The sequence below is a fragment of the Podarcis filfolensis genome (genome assembly GCF_964270895.1).
Source record: "Podarcis filfolensis genome assembly, chromosome: 14".
Classification (NCBI taxonomy): domain Eukaryota; kingdom Metazoa; phylum Chordata; class Lepidosauria; order Squamata; family Lacertidae; genus Podarcis; species Podarcis filfolensis.
The window spans coordinates 49,396,960-49,417,707 of record NC_139616.1 but is presented as its reverse complement, the minus strand read 5'-3'; the positions used below and the strand labels follow the sequence as shown (position 1 = coordinate 49,417,707).

The following is a 20,748-nucleotide window of genomic DNA, read 5'->3' as shown; positions in this document are numbered from 1 at the left end:
CTAAAGAAGCTATAGCTTAGGGCCCAACTCTCTTGGGGACCCCCAAAAAAAATTAAAGAAAAAACAACTGGATGTACATTTCCAAAATTGTATTTCACTTCAACAATTACCTTGATAAAATGCATATTTTGTTATGTGCAAATGGCTTTAGATACCTTTCAGGTCCATAAATTACCATATAGCATCTATTCAACACAAAAAGCAGTGACAATTTGTTGTTGACAAAGGACAGCTGGACATAAAAAGGGACCCATTACCTTCAGTAGCTGAGGGCCTCATCAAACCTAAATCCGGCCCTCAGCTGCCCCCTTTGCTCTGGCGAAAGACAGGACAGGGTGGTGGGTGGACGATTTTTTTGGGGGGGGTCACAAAGTGACTTAAAAGCAACCTGTTGCAATCTGTTGCAGCCTCACAGCATGGCTCCTCTGGAATTTATCACACGCAAACACATGGATTTGCAAATCCGCCTGTGCTTTGCGACCCAGAGCTTAAATAACACGCAGCCCTTCACGCCCCCTTTCCAACACATGCATTTGGAGAAGGTCCCTAATATGGCAGAGAGAGAGAGAGAAGACCTGAAATACAGGGCAAAACTGTATCAGTACAGGACATAGTATTTTACATTGAAATAAACAGGACAATCCTGTATTATACAGGACAGGTGGTAACCGTAGCCTGCTGCTGCTGCTGCTTCCTCCTCCTGCTCCTCATCTCTGTCTCCCACCCACCTGCGCTGGCAAACCTAAGAAATAAATGAATCCAGCCTTCAAAACTGATATGCACCGTTCATAAAGGCTAAGGTCACATTCACACTGGACATGTAAAGCCCGCAATGCTGCTTTAAACAGTTGTGGCTTCCTCACTGAGAATTCTGGGAGCTGTAGTTTGTTTGGGATGCAAAGAGTGAGTAGGAGACCCCCTGCTCCCCTCCTACAACTACAGCTCCCAGAGTGGTTTAACAGCCTTTCTCCTTCACAGCGAACTCTGGCTATTGTAACTGTAGAAAGGAAAACAGGCATATCCCCAAAACTCTGCACCCTTAACAGACTACAGCCCCCAGGATTTTGTGGGGAAGCTTCACAAGAACTTACAAGTAAACATTGACCTGCATGAAACTGGAGCCCCCATTGGAGTGGAAGGCCAATATGTTTATGGAGGACATGGGCAAAGACAAATCTTTCTGCTTCCCTTTTAATAACCCATCACAGTCACCCAGTACAATAGGTGATACAATATTAATTTGTGGGCCTTACTACAAGGTGCGGTGGTGGCTTAAAGGCTTATACAAATTTGGACGAGCTTCTCTAACTAGATGGAACTTTTGTGTTCAGAATTGCTTCCAACGGCAACCAGCCACAAGCTGGACTTGAAAGTCGTACCCGTATTCTGTTGTTTGTCCTCAGTATCTGGTACATAAAGCAGTTTTTTCCCCCCACTGCAATGGTCTATAGCTATTGACCTATCTTCTATGACAAATACCTTCTTGTGCGTGCCAGTGATCCCAGGATCACACAAAGGCACCAATTCCCTGCCCCTTCTAGCCTCCTGATGTTTTGAATTTAGTCTTTTCCACAGTGCTCATTGAATTTATTTCTATTTATTTCCCTTATATCCCACGTTTTTCTCCAAGGAGCTCAAGGTGGTGTGCATGGTTCTGCCCCTCCTCATTTAATCCCCACAATGACCCTGTGAGTTAAGTTAGACTGAGAGGAAGTGACTGGTCCAGAGGTCACCCAGTGAGCTTCATGACCAAGTGGGGATTTGAACGCTGGTCTCCCAGGGCCTAGCCTGACACTCTAACCAGGCATAGGCAAACTCGGCCCTCCAGATGTTGGGACTACAACTCCCGCCATCCCTGACCACTGGTCCTGTTAGCTAGGGATTATGGGAGTTGTAGTCCCAACATCTGGAGGGCCGCATTTGCCTATGGCTGCTCTAACCACTACTCTACACAGCTGGGAATATGGTCCTTGCACTTCTATCATGCGATAAGAGGACTAGCTTTAAATTGCAGTGCCTTTTACCTGTGCAAGAATTAGAATGAGCTTATTTTAGGAATATCCCATAACTTTGTCATAACATCTCATATGTTATCTTTATAGCATTGTGTGCAAGCCTTACCCTCAAATGTCCTATGAGCAGATTAGAGGGAAAGCTCAGTCCTATGCATGTGCACTCAGAAGTAATTCCCAGTGTGTTCAGTGGGGCTTAGTTCCAGGTAAGCATGCATAGGAGTGTAGCCTTAGGTGGTTTATTTATCATTTATGTCCAGATTTGGAATTAAAGTGAAGCCTCACAATTTATTTACTGCATTTTTTCTTCTCCTTTTCAGACAAATGTGGCTCACATCAAAAAGAACAAAATCAGTCTTTATTGTTATTGTAATGTTTATTAGAAGTAAAGTGTCCCCATAGGCATAATTTATAACTCCATGGATTAAAATTTCCTGACCACTATAAAATAGAGGCATCGCCTAAAGTTTCAGTTGATTAATCTGCTTCTTAAACCAGTCAAACACCCCCTTAGTTCTTCTGTCTAAGCTATCTGTGACGTGCAGATTGCTGTGTTTTCTGTTCTTTGCATTAGCACAATTGAAATCTTCTTCTGAAAGTTGTTCCATCACTGTCTCTTGAGATTTATATCTCTTTCATTTAATTCCTCCCAGGTAATGGGAGAGACCAGCTCTTAGAAATTTCTGCCTATGCTCCACTCTCCTGGAGGTGGTTATCCATCTGCCTTCAAGCTCTGCGGTCCTTGCCTCTTTCGCAGTCTGATCACTCACTAACATTGCAGGGCAAATTGGATAGGGAGATATAGCCTGAGATCAGATGCCTGAAGGATAGCAAAAAAATAATCTGCCAGTATGCCTTGAAGAATGGGACTTCAGGAAATTAAAAACTCTGTGATGCGCTGTGTGGCCCGTGTCTGCCTGCAGTGAACCACCAGGAAGCCAGTTTATCTCTTCATGCCGCTATCCAGGCTGTAAATACCAGCCTAGACCCCCCCCCCCGCCGCAATTCTGCCTTTCACACAAAGCGAAATCTAGATCTAACCTAAGGACCAGACTGGTGGGGCTTATAAGTATGGGTGAAAGCAGCAGCAGAAATGAACTGCAAGGTACTTCCTTGGAGAGTGACCTATTTGCAAAAAATGGGTGGGGGACAACTCCACTATTTTTAAAGGAAATTTTAAAAATATTGGGAAATGAGACTAAATCCAACCCCCCCCCCTTACTAATACATTGTGTCATGTCTTTCCACAGCTCTCTTGGTAATTCATGCAAGCAGATTTAAGTTGAAATCTGATGCCTCTGAATGATGCCAGGACTTTAAGAAGTTCAGGGATAGGGAACCCAGGGCCCATCAGACATTGCTGGACTACAGCTCCCATAATCCCTGAGCATGGACATGCTGGCTGGGCCTGGTGGGGGTTGGAGTCCAACAGTATCTAGAAAGCCGCAGGTTCACATGCAGAAAAAGTCCTATACGTATGCATTTTTATTCTGCAGGCAGAGGACAGTCTTTCTGCAATGACGTTTGAATCTGACACAGAAACGGTGAGTTTTACAAGGATGTTCTCTTTCTGTACACTTTACATACCCTTTCAGTGACTGCGCTACAATGGTAAACCAGACTCAAGTGCTCTGTGGATGAGCCCAGAGCAAGCCAGATTGTCAGGCTGGCACTCGCCTTCCTCCCTGTGACCTAGAGCTAAACATTTGACAGAGTTTCATTTCATTTTTAAGGAATCCCAACTTAGCCTCATGGTCATATCATGGGATCCTGGTTTTAAACAAACTACGGTTAGTTTCATAACAGTATTCATAATATTCCATTTGGACTGATTTGTGCACAGCATGGTGATATTGATGCAGGTGATGAGTTTTAAAAACACCTTGGGAGGAATTTTCTCCTGTTATATAATGTGGAAGTTTTTTTTTCCCCCAGCAGCAAACTTAATCTCAGTCATCTATTGTGACTGTTTGTTTCCAGGCAACAATTCTGGACTCATCTGGGTATTTCTCTGGACCACTCCACTAATCCCAAATCTGCAGCATTCATTGTTCTAGTAGTAGTTGCTAATATATAAGAAGCTGTTAGTAGTAAGCCTTTTTTACAAAAATAAGTGGGCTGTACTTTATCCCTGGTATGTGTGTGTGTTTGTATGTGTATATAGTAATGCTACTGTAATATGGAAGTTTAAGTGAGAAACCTGGACAAGGAACAAAATTAGATGTTTTACTTTTACAGCATTGTAAGATATTGTCTTGTTTATTGCACAGAGAGGGAGCATATGGTTCTTCAGCTGTTGTTGGGTCCAGCATCATCTGAAGGGCCGCAAGTTCCCTATTCCTATTTTATTGACTTATTTTGATGAAAATTTCAGCTTTCAGGTTAGCGATTTGTTGATAAGGTTTTGGAACTTTAGTAAACCTGACTGGCTAATTAGAACCCCACTTTCTACATACGTATAATGGCAGTGGTGCTGTTGTTCCCTGCTCAGAAAATAAATATACTGTTTGTAGCTATCATGTGAATCCAAACCAATGAAATTGGTGAATTTCAGTGCCAAATAAATATTTCTTTCAGAAACTGAAGAAGAAAACATCTCGCAAGCCTCCAAAATCACCAAGTAAGCATGACCTTTCCCTTTCCCTGAAACCACCTAATGACAATGCGACATCTGTGCTGGGATAGGGAATTGAATGGTCTCTCCAAAAAAGCTTTAAGATAGAAAGATAAGCTTTAAAATAAATATTACTGGCTGCTTTCTTACCTAGCTAAGGAATTCAGCCTTTTATTATCTTGTGGCTTACATACTTCTCATTATATGTACATTACTCTGAACAATAGCCTCCTATATCTAAGTAGCAATTCTAAGGCAATTAGTTCATAGATTCTTTGCAGCTTTACTCAGATGAAATGTTAGAAGCTTATTGCTGCTGCAGTTTTAATCCGTAGCACTGACAGGTGTGTGTGTTTTTCTTGCCTCAGAGTCTCCATACACCTCTAGCACATGTTTCCATTCTAAAACGACTGGATTTCTGAGAACCTTGAAGGGCACAAACAGTAAGCACTTTGAAATCCCATTGGCTAAAGCATCAAGGCAGCTGTGGCACGGATCGTTCAAGCAAGGTATCCACATGCAATATCAGTTCCTTCTACAAGCTTCTTACTGCATAATCTTTGAGATGTGGGAACAAGGGCAATATAAGTCTTTCCCATGCCGTGAAGGTAAAAAAGAGTATTCAAAGTGGGAGGAGCTCCTGCCAGCCCTGTCCCACTTTCTGGGAGGAGCTACCAATGGGCTCCTCCCAAGTGACCTAGGGGTTATTCTGTTACCATTGAACATCAGTTGCTTCGCCATAGGATGACGCATCACCTCTGCCAGCTCTGTTCTTGCCGCATGTAGATTACACATTGCTTTGTCCGGTTACTGTGACTTGCCACTCTTTTCAGCCACTTCACAACCTTCACACCTCCTGGGCTGCACTGCTTTTGTCTTTCTATAGCAATTCAGATATGTGCGCCATCAACTCTGCTGCGTTCTCCCCTTGCCCTTTCACTAGGTGCTTGGATGAACCAGACGAAGTCGGACCCTGACGTGGGTCCTGTGCTGACCGCTCTCCCTGGCAGCACACCAGAGTATCTGAAGGAAGCTTTGGGCATGAAGAAGCCAAAACACGCTCGCTCTGCTGGCAGTGGTGAGTCACAAAAAGGGAACAGCAGCTTTAGGATGATCCGTAATGGTGAACAGGTTGCATTTCAGGGTCGCTTAACCTTGAGAAAACCTTCATGTGCTTTCAAGGACTTCTGAAGCAAGGAAAATCTGTTTTGGTCCTGCGGTGCTGGTCAATAAACTTGTGACATAGATAAATTCTTAGAATCAAAGGATTGTAGAGTTGGAAGGGACCCCAAGGGTCATCTAGTCCAACCCCCTGGAATGCAGGAATCTCAACTAAAATATTCTTCGTAAACTTGCGATGTCAATAAGTCCAGGTGTAATAGCAAATATAAGAGGTATACAGTTTTAATTAAAGGTAAATGCTCCAGTGAGTTTGCAACAGGTGCATCTTTTTAAACTTGCAAAAATTGTGAAAATCAACTGTCTCGCTTGTTTCCTGGGGTTTTTATAATGGACAGGAAGTCATTGCAGTCTTGGAATATTTCTAGCAATTCTTTCAGCTCCCATTTATTTATTTGGGGATGATCTCTTCCAGGCTACATCCCTGGAACTCCAGACTACAAAGAAAAAGAAGATATGTATGATGAGATAATTGAATTAAAGAAGGTATGGATCACAAACTCTACATATTTATATTTTTCTATTGTACCTTTCAACCCAAAGGTGTCCAGGGTGGTACGCAATATTTTATAAAATGCATGCACTAGTACAGTGATCAGAAAATCGACAATATACATGAAGTAGGTTGTTTTGTTTTTAAGCAAAGTCAAAAGGAAATCCAGCAGCACCTTAGGTCTTACTTCAGCCATTTTCATAGGCCTGAAGAAACAAGCATGTCTTGACTTGATCCCTCCGTCTCTGCACCATGCAAAATGCCGTTTCTGAAGACTCTCAGTTGTAATGGGGGCGGGGAGTTTGGTCTTAATGGATGCAAAGAAATCTTCAAATCTCTAGGGAGTATCTGCTCAGGAACTGAACAGCTGCTGGCAGGATTTCCAGGAGGGGATAGTAATTGGGCTCCAATTATTATTATTATTATTATTATTATTATTATTATTTATTTATTTATTTATTTATACCCCGCCCATCTGGCTGGGTTTCCCACCCAGGGTCCCTGTTTCGGCTGCACTACCTTCCCTTCCTGTTTGCCTTCTACTTCCGTATTCCTTGACCTAATATTCTGAATTCCACTGCCCTGTCATTTAGCACATCATCTCCAGTTTCCCATTTCCTGGTTGCATGGAAGGCCTTCTGGCACAGTGGAGGAAGCGAGATGGAGCTGTGGGAATGGGGGAAGGATGCTGCGCAGGGCAGGGAGCCTGGGTGAAGAATTGGGGGGGGGGTTATTGCTTCATCTACTCTCTCTGTTAGTTTGTTCTGTTCTGATTTTTGAGATCTGGGGGCTGGCAGTTCTGTTTTGCATTTGTAAAAAAACAACAACAAGCAAATGCAAAAGGAAGAATGTCACCGATGTTTATTTACCGTGGAGCTACAAGGAGAAATTTGTCGGAATGGATGTTCTGGCTCCACTGTCAGAGGCAGTGTGGCTGTGAATGCCAGCGGCTGGAAACTGCAGGAGGGGAGATTGCTGTGAGAACAGGATGCTGGACTAGATTAAGGTTACCAGGCGTCCCTGTTTCCTGGGGACAATCCCCGGATTTACAAGTCAATCCCCTGACAAAATCCACTGAATTCAACTGAAGTTGAAAAGTGTCCGCGGATTCATTGAAAAAAGTCTGGTAACCTTACACTAGATGGGCCATGGGCCTGATCCAGCTATGCTCCTCTTACGTCAGCACAAGTAGCTCACACAAACCCTCTCTGTTATAGACAATACAAGCCCAGAAAAGTGAAGCAGATCGGATGAAAACCAAGCTTCGGCGACTCGAAGAGGAAAACAACCGAAAGGACAAACAGATTGAACAGCTGCTGGATCCCTCCAGGGTGAGTTGTGCGCTCCTGGGTAAAAAAAAATGCAGTTAAGGGAGAATGTTTGAATCTATTCACTTCACTCTTGGTTTTCTAAACAGGACAAGGGAAATACTTCCTAACTGGGGCAAGGAAGGCACAGTATTGTCTGTAGTTTTGTTTTATTTGTACAGTTGTAGGATAGAGAGAAATGCCTGCTTTACTGTTGTAAATCACCTTGATGTAATGGGTGCTCACTGTTTTAGATACATTATATAATGAAATAATAATAATAATAAACTTTATACCCAAATGGGTGCCCTGTAACAAATAATAATACAAAATTAAAGATTCCAGTTGCTCAACTCTGGGTACATTTTTGTCCTTTAAAAATTTACCGTATTTTTCACCCTATAAGACGCACTTTTCCCCCTCCAAAAATGGAGGGGAAATGTGTGTGCATCATATGGGGCGAATGCAGGCTTTTGCTGAAACTTGGAGAGCGAGAGGGGTCGGTGTGCACCAACCCCTCTCTCTCTCCAGGCTTCAGGAAGCTATCCATAAACCTGGAGAGCCCGTGGGAGTTCCCGCAGGGCTCCCTAGGCTGCGGATAGCAGCCTGCTTGCCCGGAGCGTGGGGCGCCCTGAAGCAGAGCGCCCCGCCCTTCGGGAAGCTATCCGCAGCCTGGGGAGCCCTGCAGGAGGTCCCCCAAGGCTCCCCAGGCTGTGGATAGCAGCTTGCTTGCCCGGAGCACAGGGCGCCCTGAAGCAGAGCGCCCCGCCCTTCGGGAAGCTATCCGCAGCCTGGGGAGCCCTGCGGGAGGTCCCCCAGGGCTCCCCAGGCTGCGGCTAGCAGCCTGCTGCATGGAGTGCGGGGCGCGCTGAAGCAGAGCGCCCCACGCTTCGGGCAGATCTCCGCAGCCTAGGGAGCCCTGCGGGAGTTCCCGCGGCTGGGGGGGGAATAAATTTTTTTTTCTTTATTCCCCCCCCCCCAAAAAAAAACTAGGTGCGTCCTATAGGGCGAAAAATACGGTATTTCACTTCCTACCTTCCTTTCACCATCAGACTCAAGGCAGCAGACACCTAGTGTCTCATCCAGGCAGTGACCAGAGCTGCTTTGCTTCACAAAGAGAGCTGCATCATGTGCCCTCAGTCCATACCTTGGTCTATTTATAGCCAGAAAGTCTGGAGGATGGCAGCTTGAGGAATGTAGTGAAAGTTTATCAGTGAGAGCTAGAAGCATGGGACTGAATTTTGACCCAGGAAGGTGCCTGGTTCATATTTTTCCCCTACTATGATCTCACTAGATGATCTTCGGCAAGCCAATTTCTATTTTTAGCCTCAGCCACCCCACTCCCCTCAAATCTGCAAGTTGGGGATAAATTTTTTTTTGTGAGGATCATGAATTGCTATGAAAAGGGTCCATCTTCATTTTTTATCTTGTGCAAAGCACTTGGGTTCATGAAACACCTTGTGAATGGTGAATAATGTTAATGTTCTTGTTTTTACAGTGGTCTGAATTTGGCTGGATGCGGACAGAGCAGAAAAATGATACCAGCTCGGTATCGTGCCTTCTCTTTTCCCTCTCTTCCTTTCTAGCTTAAGAATTGTTGGTGGACCAGAACATACTGAGTTTGTAGAGTGACCATGTGGCTAAACTGTGTATTACAGTACACAAGGTGAAAGTGCTCATGAAATGCCAGAAGGTTTTCTTTTGTTTTTAATGTGGATGTGCTTGCATCTGGATTCGGAACTCGGTTTATTAAATTGCCCTGAATTGCAAAGTACACTACAAAAATGAACACAGAACCTTCCTCTAGGCTTGCAGCCAAAGAATAAAGACAAGAAACGTTAAAGAGGAAAATCAAATAAGTAGTCAGGAGAGGCCAGAATGTGCCAGGATGAATGGATGGTCTAAGGCAGAAGAGAGGTGGGTGTCAGGTGAAAGGCTAATTTGTTTTTTTTTTTTTTTAAATATTTTTATTTTTCCATATAAACACAATACAACAAACATAAACATACAAAAACAAAAACAAACCAAAAAACATGTATCATTTCATATCCTAATTTCATATCCTATCTTCCCCGACTTCCTCGTGCTTCCCCTTTCTGTATTCCAAATTCTTATCGATTGTTCAGCAAATCTTCCTTTTAATTTAAATTTAGACTATTCTTCCTTATTTTCCTTGTCTTAACCATTGCTAATAGTAACCATTTACTTTCCAGTCCAACATCATTCTAACTTTCATTAACTTTATGATATTTCTTTAAATAGTCCTTGAATTTTTTCCATTCTTCTTGCGCTGCTTCTCTTCCCTGGTTTCGGATTCTGCTCGTCATTTCTGCCAAGCCCATATAGTCTATCACCTTCATCTGCCATTCTTCCAGTGTGGGTAGTTCCTGCGTCTTCCAGTACTTCGCAATGAGTATTCTAGCTGCTGTTGTAGCATACATAAAGAAAGTTATATCCGTCTTTAACACCCCTTGGCCGACAATACCCAAGAGAAAGGCCTCTGGTTTCTTGGGGAAAGTATATTTAAATACCTTTTTAAGTTCATTATAGATCATTTCCCAGAATGCCTTAATCTTCGGGCAGGTCCACCAAAGATGAAAAAATGTACCTTCAGTTTCTTTACATTTCCAACATTTGTTGTCAGGCACATGGTAAATCTTTGCAAGCTTGACTGGGGTTATGTACCACCTATATATCATTTTCATAATGTTTTCTCTTAAGGCATTACATGCCGTAAATTTTATCCCGGTGGTCCACAACTTTTCCCAATCAGCAAACAAAATATTATGACCAATGTCCTGAGCCCATTTAATCATGACCGATTTAACCATTTCATCTTGTGTATTCCATTTCAGCAGCAAATTGTACATTTTGGACAAATTCTTAGTACTGGGTTCTAACAGTTCTGTCTCCAATTTTGATTTTTCCACCTGGAAGCCAATTTTACTGTCCAGTTTAAACGCTTCATTAATTTGATGGTAGTGGAACCAATCTCTCACCTTCCCTTTTAATTTCTCAAAACTCTGCAATCTCAATTTGTCCCCTTCCTTTTCCAAAATTTCCCAGTATCTTGGCCACTTGGACTCCATATTTAACTTTTTAACTGCCTTAGCTTCCATTGGCGACAGCCACCTTGGAGTTTTATTTTCCAGCAAGTCTTTATATCTGTCCCAGACATTTAGTAGTGCTTTTCTGACAATATGATTTTTAAAACTTTTATGTGCTTTAACCTTGTCGTACCACAAATATGCATGCCACCCAAAAATGTTATTAAAACCTTCCAAATCCAAAATGTCTGTGTTTTCAAGAAGTAGCCATTCTTTCAGCCAGCAGAAAGCTGCCGCTTCATAGTAAAGTTTAAAGTCTGGCAGGGCAAACCCCCCTCTTTCCTTTGAATCCGTTAGTATCTTAAATTTAATTCTGGGCTTTTTGCCCTGCCAGACAAATTTAGATATGTCTTTTTGCCACCTCTTGAAACAATCCATTTTATCAATTATTTGCAATGCTTGGAACAAAAACAACATTCTTGGCAATACATTCATCTTTATAGCTGCAATACGGCCTAACAAGGAAAGCTTCAAGTTGGACCAAATCTCCAAATCTTTTTTCACTTCTCTCCAAGTTTTTTCATAATTATCTTTAAACAAATTCACATTTTTAGCTGTCATATTTATACCCAAATATTTCACTTTTTTAACCACAGTCAACCCTGTCTCATTCTGGAACCTTTCCTTTTCTATCTGTGTCAAATTTTTCTCCAAAACCTTTGTCTTAGACTTATTCAATTTAAATCCTGCCATTTGACCAAACTCTTGGATTATTTCCAAAACTCTTTTCGTGCTAGCTTCTGGCTCTTGCAATGTAAGTACTAAGTCATCTGCAAATGCTCTCAGTTTATATTGTTTAGCTCCGACCTGAATCCCTTTAACCAACTGGTCCCTCCTAATCATATTAAGCAAAACCTCCAGGACCGATATAAAAAGTAATGGGGAGATAGGGCACCCCTGACGTGTCCCTTTTTCAATCTTGAACTCTTCTGTAACCACATTATTTACAATTAGTTTGGCTTTCTGTTCAGAGTATATTGCACCTATACCATTTTCAAACCCTTGGCCTACCCCCATCCCCCGGAGGTTCTTCAACATAAAACTCCAAGAAATGTTGTCAAAGGCTTTCTCGGCATCCACAAATATCAAAACAGCTTTAGTGTTTATGTTCACTTCCAGCTTTTCCAAAATGTCAATTATATTCCTTACATTGTTCGACAAGTGCCTTTTTGGGAGAAAGCCCGCTTGGTCCCCGTGAATCTCCTCCATCAAAACTCTCTTCAGTCTTTTTGCCAAAATATCAGCAAAGATTTTGTAATCCACATTCAATAACGAGATGGGTCGGTAGTTTTTAAGTTGGGTCTTTTCAGTCTCTGTCTTTGGTATAAGTGTAATGTAGGCCTCTCTCCACGTATCGGGTGCCCTTTTCCCTTCCATAATCTCATTGCAGACTTCCTTCAAAGGTTGTATCAACCCTTCCTTCAAAACTTTGTAGTATTTGGAAGTCAGTCCATCCGGTCCAGGGGATTTGCCCAGCGTCATGCCTTGAATGGCATCTTCTATTTCTTGTGCTGATATCTCCTGGTTCAATATTATCTTACTTTCATGCGAAACCTTTTTCAGCCCATTTTCCTCGAGGAACTGTTGTATGTCCATTTCTTTTTGCGGCCCTTGTGTGTAAAGTTGTCTAAAGTAGTTCTGAAAACAATTCCTAATTTCCGCTGGGTTGCTTATGTTTTTTCCTTCCACTTCTATATTTGTTACCGTGTTGAGTTTTTGTCTCTTCTTTATTTGCCAAGCCAGTAACTTGCCACATTTATCAGCAGATTCAAAAGTCTTTTGTCTCATTTGTTTAATTCTCCACTCTAATTCTTGATTCATCAGTTCCATATATTGTGTTTGATAAAATTTGATTTCTCTTAGAATCTCTTGGGATTTTGGCTTCGATCTTAATTGTTTTTCCCCTTCTTTTATCTTTTCCAAAATTCTCTCCTTTTTCTCATTTTGCTTTCTCTTCTTTAAAGTATTTTGCTGAATCAAAAACCCTCTCATCACGGCTTTGCTTGCGTCCCATACTATTCTTTTTTCTACTTCAGACCTTAAGTTGATTTCAAAATAGTCTTTCAAAGTTTTTTGGGCCTTCTTACAGATCTCCTCGTCTCTAAATAAGGTGTCATTCATTCTCCATCTGAAGGAACCAGTTGTTGTTTGCCTCATCACCATCTTTACAGCATTATGGTCGGAGAAAGTTTTTGGGCAGATTTCTACTTTTTTTATATTCGGAGCCATACTGCTAGTCACCCAGATTTGGTCAATCCTTGTCCATGTCATTTTGGCTTCAGAAAAGAAGGTTCCCTCTCTTTCTAATGGGTGTTTTGTTCTCCAAATATCAATCAAGTCCATATTGTCAGTCATTTCAAAAAAAGTCTTTGGTAGTCTTCCATCTTTTGTTATTACCTGTCTTTGTGCCTTGTCCATATTTGTTGAAACCACTCCATTCATATCTCCCATCAAAATTAAGTTGTAATCCATATGGTCCATCAAAATTTCATGCAACTTCTTAAAAAATTCAGCTTTCCCTTCGTTTGGTGCATAGATTCCCACTATCAAATACTTCTCTCCTTGAGATTGAATTTCAATTGCCAAATATCTTCCTTGATCATCTTTAAAAATTTGTTTCGGTTGCAATTTTTCTTTTGCATAGATCACCACTCCTCTCTTTTTTACTCTGTCTGAAGATATAAATTCCTGTCCCAGTCTTTTATTTATTAATAATTTTCTGTGTGCTCTTGTCACGTGGGTCTCTTGTAGGCAAATCAAGTCCAATTGGTCTTTCTTTAAGGCATGAAATATATTTTTTCTCTTCCTGGGAATATTTAAGCCATTACAATTCCAGGTTAGAAGTTGCAGAGCCATGATGGGATTATTTACTCCTTCCTCCTACAGCTCCCTGTTTTTGTTCCTCGTCTGTCGGTGGTACCGTGTTCGTGTCCAGTGATGGATGCCCTTGTCCTGGAAATGTCTCTTTCTGTAGGTCTTCTTCGTGTTCTCCCAAGAACTTGTCTTTATCACTTACAGTCTTTATTCTTCTCTTCTTTCCCTTATATTTAAAAGACAAGCCTTGGGGAAATTCCCACCTGAATGGTATGTAGTTCTTCTTCAGCAGTGTCACCAGGTCTTTATAATGTCCTCTTGCGTCCAAGATACTCTTAGGGATGTCTTTAAAAATCTCAATAAAAAAGTCTTCAATTCGAAGGGCTGTTTGGTAGTGCAGGTTCAATATTTTATCTCGCTCGTCCTTTGATCTTAAGGTAATAAGACAATCTCTGGGTCGATTTCTCTTCTGTCTTATTCCCAATCTAAATGCACTTTCTATCTTAAAATCTTCTTTCTTCAGCTCCTGCTTCCAAAAGTCAGAAAATTCTTTTGTCAAATCATCCACCAAGTTCTCTCCTTCCTTTTCCGGCACAAGTCTGATCCTCAGGTTCCTCTCCTTGCGTTGCATATCCTGCATAGAGAGTGCCAGTTCATATTCATCCAATTTCTTGTAAACTGGTGGAAATTTTTCCTCCGCAGCAGTTGCAATTTCCTTAGCTTCCTCGGCTATCTTTCGTGTTGTAGATGAATCTTCCAGTAATTTCCCAATTGCTTCTGCATTTGAGTTCACTTTATTCCCTAGGTCAGTTATACTTTTAGTATTTAGGTCAATTTTCCCAGAGATTTCTTCAATTTTTTTATTTGTTTCAGCAACTTGTACTTTAGTTTCAGCAACTTGCAATTTAGTCTCCGCACCTTGCTTTTTTAGTTCCTCCAAAGAGTCATTTATCTTCTCCAATACCTTGGCAAATGATTCTTCTGTAGACATTGCTTTCGCTTTTGGCTTTGCAGCCACTATAGTTCCAGAGGCTCCTGTTACAGAAGCCCTTCTTTGCATGTAAGTGTCAATTTTGTATTGTCTGCCAGATCTCAAGGTTGTTTCTTGTAACTCCCCTTTCTCTTTACCATCTGCCATAACAAAGTCTTTTAGTCAAGGTCATTCCCAGACTTTGAAACTCACAAACAAAGTTCTCAAATTTTAAACTCCACTTGTTGCTGAAACAATTTGTAGATCCTCTAGGGGGCGTAGAGTCAGTTCTATACTTCTCAAAGTAATCCCACACTCTTCAAAAAAGAAGGAATAAAAGTTTCCTAGTCCCTTTCAATTTTTCTTTCCTTTTTCAAGGGGATCCCAGTCAATAGGGTCCTGTAAGTAACTTTGTAATGCCGCAGAAACAGTGTTTCAAATTGGAAGTAACCAAAGTCAATTTGAGATATTTTTTAGCTTCTTATGGCAACAGTCCTTAGCCGGTTCCTTTTCTCCGGCAGTCCGATCCCAGGTTAAAGAGCAGCGATACTTAATCCAATTCTTTTAAATTGGCAGGGAAACACTTTTAAAATCTTCTTCCCCCCCCTCCTGCCTTCGGGGGGGGGAGTTCTTTGCTTTGGTGGTGGATTTCTTAAATCCCGCAAATTTCCTCTCAAACAGTTACAGCTAGAGTGCCTTTCGCTTTGATCTTGCTACAGAACGGAAAGCAGACTTCCTTTTTAATGCTTGTCCGTCTCGGTGCCCAATTTCTTTACTTTTAGTGTCCAATTATATTTTAGCGGTCAATCCTACTCACGGATAGTTGTTCTTTTAATCCAATTTCCCGGGAAGAAGTCAGCGCTCTCCGCTAATGGCGACGCGGCTTCGCTTCGCAGGCTGGGTGAAGACGACTCTCAGCACCGCTCCAAGACCCCTCCGCTCCTCCGGAGCCTTTAAAAAGGCTATTTCGCAGCGTCGGGGGGGCGCAAAGGTGCCCGCCGAGTCTCCAGTTCACAGGCAACGCGCCTGTGATTTTTAAGGGTCCCCGCTTCGCCGTAGCTGACAGGACCCGAACCCACGAAGCAGATCTCTCCCGGAGCTCCGGTTGAGATCCGCCATTAAGCGCCGGCGCTGACCGGAAGAGGTGAAAGGCTAATTTGAGTCCTGGGGAGATGCAGAGAGAAACAGGCAGGGAATAGGGAAGGCAATGGGGGACAAAACTAGAAGAGTAGCAGAGCAAAGGGTCCAAGGAAAAGCATCTAGGGAAAGAAGGTGGGGCAGGACCATTAAGATGCTCAGAAGTAAATGCAAGAGGCTTATACAATAAGTGGGGGGGGGGGGGAGCCAGCGAGGAGAATGGCACAAAATAATAGGATTGAAACAGAAAATACCAAACTAGCAGAAGCATGTTATGGTAGAGTGAAGCGGCCTAAGAGCTGACGCAGGAAGACCAACAAGAGAAGAATTGCAATAATCAGAGAAGAAAATAATAAGAGGGTAGATTAAAGTGTTGGTAATGTTTGTAAAAAGAGAAAATGCCAGGTGTATTAAGTGGTTGAAAAGACAAGACCTGGCAAGAGCCTGGACATCAGCAGAAAAAGGAAGAGAATGGCTTTTTAAAATAATAAAAAAGGGAGGAGGAGAACAGAGAACCAGATTATCAATGTGAGGTTAAAAAGGGCTGATAAGCAAGAAGAAAACAGCTCCATTTTAGTACAGCTAAGCTTGAGGGAAATGGGCACCCGTCCAATGAGAGGTGGTGAAGAAAGCAGCAGAGATTGAGGCAAGAGAGGAATGGAAAGGTTGAGTGAAGAACAGCAGAGCTAAAGGTCACCCGCATAAAGGTTGTATCGAAGGTCAGGAAATTAGATAATGAGACAGACACAGCACCTAGAGAAGAGGATGCTGGGGAACTTTGGTAGAAAGAGGGAAAGGTGGTTTCTGTTTTCCTTTCCTTTATTTTGTTGTATTCCCAGTTGATCCCTTTGTCTCAGGAGGTTCATATTGACCTGCCTTTTGCTGAGACTCCCATGCCTCTCATGGGTTTGTAGGCAGCGCAGACAAATGGTGACTTGTGTACGCACAATGTCTTAGGCAACGTGTGCTTCAGGAGAGGCCCTGTGTGCTTTCTCTTTGATAGATGCTTAACGGATTGAAGCAGAAGATCCTCAAACTGGAGCAGCAGTGCAAGGAGAAAGACAACACTATTAAGTATGCCAAATTCCATCTGTTTGTTCATTTAGTAGTTTTCACCCTGCTTTTCCATCCTTGCAGAAGTTCAAGGTTGCTAGCAATAAATCAGTTACAAAAGCATATTGAAAACATAGGTGTCATAAAATGACAATACCAGCAAGCAAAATTGAGCTAAACCAGGAGCGAAGCCCATGAGAGGACCGAGCAGATCAGGGGCGCCATCTCCTAGGGGCTGAGCTCTTTTGCCCCACCCCATAATTTTGGGGGGAAGCCATCCCCTCCCCCCAATAGCAGCTGGAGGAGGTAGAGAGGAGGAGCCACCAGCCATTGAAGCCGTGCTAGCGCCGTGTTTGGCTCCTCCCGGTTTTGTGACACCGCGTGCGTACGACACCAGCCCCCCCCCCCATCTGAGATAGTTACCATACAGGCCCAAAGCATCCTGAAAAAACAACATCTCGTCCGGGGCAGGGGCCAATTAGGCATTCCAGGGCAAAGAGTTTCACAGCACACACCACCAGTGGGAAAGCCTTGCTTGCACACCTGCTATGGCAAAACCACTCGTGGATTGTAGAGCAGGGCCTCTGTTGAAGTTCTAAGCATTCATAGGGAGGAGGCAGCCCTTATGATGCTAAGGTTCCCAAGCGTGGTGCTTGCATTGAAGACTGTATTTTGCTGGGCCGAGGGAGATGGCAAAAGCATTATGTGTCGGAGGCAGATGCTATGGCCACAGCAATCCTGTTCAGGCGCAAGTGGACTTTCTCTGATGCTGCTGAAATATAAATTGCCCCACGAATGATTGCTCCATTTCTGGCAGCCATGAATTATATGAAAATGCAGTTGCTGGAGAAGAATGGGAACATCCTCTTACAAGTGTGATGTGCTTTGGTTCCTCAGGGCAGCCTGAATGGCCTGGTGGCCTCGCACATTGTCTATGAGAATCTAGCGCAAGTCAGTAGACTAGACCAGGGAGATGACAGGCCAATTGGTGGTGGCATCTGCCCCCCAGAGAAATTTTCCAAAAGCCCTCTTAAAGCAACCAGAAACATTGGTTACGATCAGTACTATTGGTGATAATTTTGTTTTACAGTAAGGGGCGAAAAAGGAATTCCTGCTGCCTTCACTGTTAACAAATGTTCATGGTTAATTTATGTCTCTTCTTCTGTTCTGCCAGTTTCTACATCTTTTATTTTTCTAATGTGTGTTTTCTATCCCTAAAAAGCAAACTCCAGACAGATGTGAAAAGCACTAATGTGGAAGAAATGAAAATTGCCCTGCAGACCTATTACGAGGAGGTACATTTTTCTTTTGCTTGTGCTAAAGGGGGAGAACATAATTAGAAAATTTCAATAAAAAGATGGAACCAACTTAGGTTTGGATTCTGTGTCCCAAATGGGCTCTCCTTGTTTCCCTCTCAATGGATGATGGGTAAATGTGTCCATTGTTTGTGCTGCTGAATCTCATGCATTTCTTACAACAGAATTTCACCATGGAGAAAATGCTTCTCCGTTACATGGGCAACCCAAGTAGTTTCTTAGGGCTGTGATGTATCGGGGTGCCAAAAAAGCATTGTGCAACCCAGGAGGTGTGCACACCCAGATACTGTGATTCAAACTTAGATGGCCACAGACCATGCCCATGCAAGAGTTTTGCTCTGGGAACCCTCTGCAGAATTGCAAGGCGTCCTAGTTGATTTCACGGTGCAACTTCTTAGTTACCAGAGTGTCACTGTCCTATCTTCCTGCTCTCCTTCGCTCCTTTTCGCCCACCTGATGCAGCTTGGTAGCAAATGCTTATGAAGCCGCTTCCTTTGCACCTTGGTCCTTGCTCTGTCTCCCTGCTAACGCAAGCCATCCTTTTACAGATCCAGCGACTCCAAACCCTACTGGCAAAATCGAAGACGGTGCAACGAAAGTACGTTTATTTCTTCGGCGCTGTATGCATGTGTATAAGTTTTTGCTGGCTAATTTTTATACTTCACTAATAGCGGTGAAGTGAGAAGATGTTAAGACCTTTAAAAAAAAAATCTCATCACTTAGACGTTGTTTTGGGTTTCTTTCCCCAATGATGGATCTTTCATGTGCTACCTATGTTTCATTATTTCCAACTAAAGAGAAAAGGAAGTTTGTTGAAGGTATTTCCTACTAAGGTATGTTACCAGGTAAAGCAGGGGTGGGGAACCATATTTCTGATGAATAGTTTATCTCTGGGGTAATCTGCCAAGGGCTATATGCTAATAGGGGGTGGAGCAGAAGCCGGAAGTGGGTGGGGCCAGAGTCAATAGGGGGCGGGGCCGCCCCTTCTCTTTCTTTTTGACATTCCCTTTGCTGTCTCTCTCTTTCTTCCCACTTAATGGGCTGCTGGGTGGAGGAACATGTTACTCTTGTCAGAGGTGTGAACTTGCAGAGGGCTTTTGAAATTAATTCAAGAGTTGTGAAATTAGACAGAGAACTGCAGTTTCTGACTTTTGCATTGCAGTTTTAGGTTCAAATCCTCATATTATGAAAACTGTACTCTTAAGTCAAGACAATGGCCTCTTAAAGGCTAAAACCTAGTTGGTTGGCTCGCATTCCAGCTCATGAGACAATTAAATTTAAGGTAATTAAGGCTGCAGCCTTGATACCTGCTTAGGTAGAAATGGGTACACTGAAATAAGTAGGATTTACTTTTAAGATTGAGGCTCAAGTCACACTGAAGTCAGTACCCTCCCTGATCCTATAAGCCCTATTGATTTTACTGCACCTTATTTTCCAAGCTCCAGTGAAAGCACTTCAGGCTATAGCTAAATCATTTTGAAATTATCTACTTCCTTTCCACTGGATTATTATCAAGTTAAATTTTAAGAACAAGTTCCTATGGAACAGGAAAATATATTTCATAGCAGGATCAAGTTGTAAACTATTTGAAAACAATCAAAGGCAGTGAAGCAGAATTCTGAGATAGCCTTTAATTTAAGCAAATAACCCCTCATCCTGACCCCAAAGAAGGCTGCCTTTAGAAATTGATAGGATTCTGTGTAGTCATCTAGTCATTTAAGCATTCTCAGGTGAATGTGTCATGGAAATTATATACCTTCCAACAAAAAATAATCCCACAGTTAGGGCTCTCTATGTATTCTGCAGGCTTAATTATAAGTATTGATGTGGAAACTTGAGGTTCTAATTTTTCATTGGTTAAAAATAAATACATGTTTCCAGTCCACATGCTTACGAAAAGAGAAAAGATTGGAAACATACAGGAAATTTTGATCTTGGAAACAATTGAAGCTCTAGGACCAGCATGGGGAACCTGTGGCTCTCAGCTCCCATCAGCCCCAGACAGCATGGCCAATAGCAAGGGATGATGGGAATTGTAGTCCAACAACATATGGAGGGCCTCTGATTCACTACCCCTGCTCTAGGACATGGGCAGCACCTCCAGCCTTTGGGGCAGAGTCTCAAATCCTGTACAATTATTCCTCCCTCTACCCTTAGGGTAGTTAAATATCGTTAAAAACATGCCATGCTTGCAACAAGCCTCTAAGCAAGTAGGTACCAGTTTAATCTGCGGCAAGAAGTTTGGGAATATCCCAGGTGAGTCGATCTGGGGGGTCAGGGGTGCACATCCTGCACCCAGATCTGAAGCACATTGCAAAAGAGGGTAGATTAAGGGAACGCTTCTGTAGAAATGTGGTGGAAATAGCATTTATCCTTTTTTCCACTGAATGAAGGTTCCCAAATCCATGTTATGTGATTCTTCCACAAATGCCACATTTCTACCACTCCTTTGCTTCAGTCTAGCGGGTTGCAGTTCCCCCCACCTAAATCCACTTACCAGCTTTGCATAGTCTCCCCACTACACATACATGCATCACCTCTCTGCGCTTCCCTCACATCTCACCTTGAGCACTTGCAAATACACATACTGACATATACATACAAACTCCCAAGTTGTATGTATACTGACGCATACATACAAACTCCAAGTCCTGCCTCAATCCCAGCTTCCCTGAAGGGGGCAAATCAATGGCTTAAGGTTCTGGGCTGTCACTTCAATCAAACTGAAGTATCTAGCGGTGATTTT

At 42.6% G+C, this 20,748-nt stretch overlaps 1 protein-coding gene across 2 annotated transcripts in view; it reads left to right on the top strand.

Moving 5' to 3' along the window:
- IQCE (IQ motif containing E) overlaps positions 1–20,748 on the top strand; it is a 42,448-nt gene that overhangs the window by 657 nt on the left and 21,043 nt on the right. Inside the window, exons 2-11 of one of the 2 annotated variants that reach the window (XM_083585699.1) lie at positions 3,509–3,556; positions 4,590–4,632; positions 4,995–5,135; positions 5,570–5,704; positions 6,221–6,291; positions 7,516–7,629; positions 9,104–9,154; positions 16,637–16,707; positions 17,909–17,981; positions 18,551–18,600. In XM_083585699.1, coding sequence (XP_083441825.1) covers positions 3,509–3,556; positions 4,590–4,632; positions 4,995–5,135; positions 5,570–5,704; positions 6,221–6,291; positions 7,516–7,629; positions 9,104–9,154; positions 16,637–16,707; positions 17,909–17,981; positions 18,551–18,600 — 797 coding nt within the window. Of the gene's footprint in view, positions 1–3,508; positions 3,557–4,042; positions 4,147–4,589; positions 4,633–4,994; positions 5,136–5,569; positions 5,705–6,220; positions 6,292–7,515; positions 7,630–9,103; positions 9,155–16,636; positions 16,708–17,908; positions 17,982–18,550; positions 18,601–20,748 lie in introns of those variants that run through there. The other variant, XM_083585700.1, reaches the window with a different exon arrangement.